The sequence below is a fragment of the Empidonax traillii genome, unplaced genomic scaffold (assembly GCF_003031625.1).
Source record: "Empidonax traillii isolate 1590-97213 ecotype Southwest subspecies unplaced genomic scaffold, ASM303162v1 scaffold341:size590984, whole genome shotgun sequence".
NCBI lineage: Eukaryota > Metazoa > Chordata > Aves > Passeriformes > Tyrannidae > Empidonax > Empidonax traillii.
This window is the reverse complement of record NW_020955534.1, coordinates 39,121-43,956: the sequence shown is the minus strand read 5'-3', so window position 1 is coordinate 43,956 and position 4,836 is coordinate 39,121. Positions and strand designations below refer to the sequence as shown.

Below are 4,836 nucleotides of genomic sequence, written 5' to 3'. Positions count from 1 at the left end.
GCAACAGCAACACCATCCACATCTGGAATTTGCCCTCAGTGCTGAGAAGAAGAATCTCACCCTCCCAGCCACACTTCAAAGACACATTTAGTCCAAGCATTAAACTAGAAACACAATCCTTCCAACTTGTGTGGCAGGTGGGGGACACAGGTGACTGGACCCACAGCCCAGCAGCAAAGCCAACACTTCTCCCAGCGCTCCACACCGGGCCGGAGACAGGCACTGAACAAAGGCACACAGGAGATATTTCAGCTTTTATTCTCCAATCCATGTGTACATTCCGACCCGCCGAGTGCCAGCTGCCAGGCCGGCAGCACCAGGGGGCAGCAGCAACCGCAGTTCACGGGAGCTTCCCCCGCGCCGGGACACGGGAGACAGCGCAGGAAACCCAACCCCGCCGGCTCCTACATCTCACCTTCTCCCAGCAAGGGAACTGGAAATCGAGTCATCTTTATCACATTCAGAAAGGTGTTGGATTTACAGTCCTGTGCGTTCAGCATAACGATCTCGGGCTGAATTGACTATTCTGCAGAGCAGCTTGAAAACTATCCCAGGCTTGCTTTTCCCGAAGGCAGCGTCTTAAAGCTGCAGTGCTCTCCAGGCATCTTTCCCAGCAGTCCCAAAGCCAAATAACAAAAGGAGCCCTTGCAAATAAATAATCATAGGAAAATAAATAAGATTAGAACTGGAGTATACAGTTACATGGTCTTTATTTGGTTTCAGAGGTGGAAAAAAAGTGGAGCCAGACTGCAGCTTTAAGTCTCATGCCTGAATCAACCTCAAACACTCGGTAAATTTTACACTTGATTAGCAGTACAGGCTGGAGATCCGAAGTTCCACGGAGATGAACATCAGGCACATACACACACCCTTCCCCAAGGCATACTTTATTTTGCCGAGTTAGAAAAAGCCTGCTGAGGGGAAGTGCTCCTTCCCGAGCTGAACAGACACGACTGAAGACCTATTTACTGCCACAGTAAAACGTCCCAACAAATAGCTAACCCCACCCATGTTTGCAAGGGGAAACTGGTTCAAACCGTGCACCAGGGAGACAATCCTCTCTTGGGATCCTTCACCTCCACTGGCACCACAGAATCCTTGAGAAAATCCAGCTCCCAGCAGGGCTGCCAGCTGCCCATCACTTCTTGTGCTCCAAGCCTTGCTGTGGAAAGTCATAAGTCCATTATTTCTACTTAAGCCAGAAATCCTGTTAATGCCTTTTAGAGGCAGTTCTACAGCAGGAGCTCTTGATCTGCTCTCTGTTTAGGGTGCACACCCCCTTCTCCAGGAACTCCCCCACAGAAAAACCACACAGAAGAGAAAAGCAATCCATTGCAAGCCAGTGTCCGATGATTGTCCCTTTGAGGAGGGCAGGAATCCAGGACAGGGCTAGGCAGGGGAAGGGAGGAGGATGGCAGGTGAAGAAAGAATTTAGAAACAAACTCAAAACCACCGAGACACAAGGAGGAGCTCAAAGCCCCTCAGCAGCTGATGGCACTGGGTTGCTGTTTGCTAACAAAGTCTGAAATGAAGTCGAACTCGTTCTGTCCCAAGAATAACTCCGGCAGCTCCTGAATCCGGTCCAACCCCAGTTCCAGGACAAGGGATGTCAAGACCTCCTCGTCTATGAGATCAGTGTCCATAACATTCAACGTCAGCGCTGGTGAGGGCATGTGCTGCATGCCCGGGTGCTGGCCCGGCCCCACTCTGTACTGCTGGGCCCCGGCTCCCATGGGCCCGTTGCTCATGGCCAGCGGGTGGCCCTGGTACTGCGTGTTGAGTTTTTGTAGGTGCATGCTGGCCATGAGCTGCTGGGTGCCCACCGGCCCCATGTACTGCTGCTGCTGGCTCGGCCCATTGAACATCATCGCGTTCTGCATCTGGTGGTGGCCCATCTGTCCGCCGAGGCCGGGTCTCGGCCTCATCGCCCCATCCATGCCGGCCCCCCCGTAGGGCATCATCTGAGCGGCGGCGGGCAGCGTCCTCAGCACATGCTGCCCGTGCTGCGGGGGTCCCTGCAGCCCGCTCACCCCCATGCGGTAGCTCTGCAGGCCGGTGCCCCCGTGGCTCATGGGCATCATCATATGCTCGGCCATGGCTCCAGGTCCCGGCGAGGCGACAGCAGCTCCGGGCGCAGCTCCCGGGGACGACACCGCGTCCCGCTCCCGCCGAGCCGGCTCCGACGGGAGATCCCGGAGAGCCCTCACCTCTGCCGGGGGAAAAGGCACCGCTCCGCTCCCTCCGCGGGCCGGGGAGCGCGGGGACCCTCGGCACGGCCCCGGGCAGTGCCCGCACGGTACGCACCGGTCCGGGGCTCCGGCAGCGCCGCTGGCTGCGCTGGGCTCTGCTGGGCTCGGCTCGACTCGACTAGCCCGGAGCGGCCCCGGCGCTCCCGCACTTATAGAGCTGCGGGCGGGGCGGGCGCGGGGCGGCCCCGGTGCCCATTGGAGCGCGGAGAGCGGGGCCGGCCCCGCGGGAGGAGCGGCCGAGCTGCGGCCCCGACGGCCCGCTCAGAGCGGGGCTGCCCGGCACGGCCCTGCCCGGCACGGCAGGACCGCCGCTTCGTGCCTCCCGTACCGCAAACGGCACGACATCGGCTCCCTGGAGGGAGAGAGACACCCCTCCCGTGCCTTCCCACTCACCTCAGTGTCGCTCTGCCCCAGCCTCCGTACCCGCTCACACACCGGCTGTGCCTCAGGGCCCGTCGGAGCTTGTGCTGAGCTCCCTGTCCAGGCATATGGATGCACCTTTGTCAGGTGCTCCCGGGGCCGAGGGTGGTTGGGATCATCAGCTGCGTGGTTGGTTGCTCAGCCAGCAGTACCTTCCTAGCAAGGATGCACCAACCTTCCACACACACCTGGCACCGGGGGATTGTCACACACTTTGCTATACAAACAGTTTGCTATAACTGTAACAGTGTCTTTTGTACCTCTGAGATCAGCTTTGGCTCAGGGGTCCCACTGCAAGCCACATGCCCACCCACTGAACTGTACTAGCCAAATTATCTTACCATGGGCTTAGGCTATGGCAGCACTGGTGCTCTCTACAGGACCTGGTTTGTTCGAGTAGAGTATGAAAGAACAGTGGTAATCTTGTGTTTTGAAGAAACCCAGAGACTTCTTTTTAAAAGATACTAGTGTTGCATGGTTATCTGCTCAGAAGGCAGGAGATGACAAAGTTGAACTTGCTTCTCCAACTTCGTTCTGTCTTTGTCCTCTCCCAGGCAGCCCTTAACCAGCATTACAGACCATGGCTCTGGTAATGCCAGACAGGCCTTTTCTGGAGGCTTGGAGCAGAGTTTTAGGTGTTCTGCATATCCATGGTGCTCATGGACCCTGGTGAGCAGCAGGAAGTACCAACAAAGGGTGTCAAAGGATGCCCAAGGGGTTGTTTGTTGCCTCAAGGTGCCTCTCAATTTTTTATAACTTGAGAGATGAGGTCTAAGTTCATACTACCATGAAGAGACTAAGTCAGGCAGCACGGGCACCTTGGGTGAGTGCTGAGACACAGTACTGACCTGAAGGGTTACTTATAGGGAATATCTCTGTATCAAAACACTGTAAAACAGAGCTCAGAGCAGATGATGACCAGGAGCCTTCAGCTTCCAGAGGCCAGCAGCCAGGAGTGGAAAGTGTATTCTTTTACTTGACAGAGCACAAGGGCCATAAATCTCCAGGACATTCTGGGAGTCGCTTTTGTTTGTGCCACCTTCTGCCTTGTTAAGTGGCTGGGATGGGTTTCAGGTGTTATTGGTGAGCCTCTAGCTGATGAATCAGTTGGTTAATTGTTCGATGTAATTACGTAATGATTGTTTTTTAACTCCAGAGATTTTGACAAAAGCATTTTTAGTGCTAATAAACACATGCTTATAGACATATACCTGCCTGCCTGTGAGTTCACATGCAGATGCACACCCAGGAGAGGAACAAATGCAGTTTGTTTTGCACACGAGGGAGTGTCTGCCCTCTTCTTTTCGGAGTCATCCAGCCATGAAAACATCTCTCACTTGCAGCAGAGGTGTGGTGTGTCCTGCAAGACCTGGTCAGGAGCAGAAATTCTTGGACAGGAGTAACAGATGGGAAAGGGCTGCCCACAGCCATTTGCATTACAGAAGACCCCAAAGGTGGTAAACGGCCCCTCTTTTTGGAAACAAATCAGCAGATGAGAGAGCACTCTTGCTGAACACAAGTGTGAAGGTCCACTCTACCTCTGCCCTCACTCATGCCCCATCTCCTTTGGGAAGGGTAAGCCAGATCAGCAACTCATCCAGTCTGAAAATAGTTTGACCAGAAATAGAGCTATGCTGGCTGGGATCAGCTCTCTCATCCAGCTTGTGCCATTGTCCCTAGATATTTCCCCTGCATAACCTGGGGTGTTTGAGAGGGACAGGGGGGTAGGAGGATGGGAGGCACTGCAGTGGGCAGAGGGCCACAGATCCACAGCCCCCATGTTTGCCATGTGTGTTCCATCTTCCCGTGCTCTGTGTTGTGAGGGCTCCTGTTCTTGAACCAGTAATATTTTATTTTACAGGGATCAGTGTAGACTGGGCTGCTGCATTTCACACCATCCAGCCAGTGGCTGGGGGCAGAGCTGGGAAAGGGCTGACCAGTTCTGGTAGCACCTCTTTTCACCAGTCCTTTTGGCCCAGAACAAGCAGTGGGTCCTTGTCCTGCTGAGGTCTTGGGGACTGAAGACCCAAACAGCTGCAGCTGTATGTACAGGCACTGTGTGTCACCCATCTAACCCCAGGTCTGTGTCTCTCCCCTCTGCCCTGCCATGTGTCATCAGCCCACAGACACACTGGCCTTTCTGGGAAAGCAGATAAACTGCCAGATC

The 4,836-nt window shown here is 54.9% G+C and overlaps 1 protein-coding gene across 1 annotated transcript; it reads right to left on the bottom strand.

Annotated features, from left to right (window-relative positions):
- Window positions 1–242: 242 nt before the first annotated feature.
- On the bottom strand, window positions 243–2,343 carry LOC114061581 (cbp/p300-interacting transactivator 3). Its single transcript, XM_027892188.1, has one exon. The coding sequence runs from the start codon at window positions 2,094–2,096 to the stop codon at window positions 1,482–1,484; it is 615 nt and encodes a 204-aa protein (XP_027747989.1). The 5' UTR covers window positions 2,097–2,343; the 3' UTR covers window positions 243–1,481.
- Between the last annotated feature and the right edge of the window lie 2,493 nt (window positions 2,344–4,836).

Coding starts and splice junctions, on each gene's coding strand:
- LOC114061581 (XM_027892188.1), bottom strand. CDS start 2,096: ATGGCCGAGCATATGATGATGCCCATGAGCCACGGGGGCACCGGCCTG.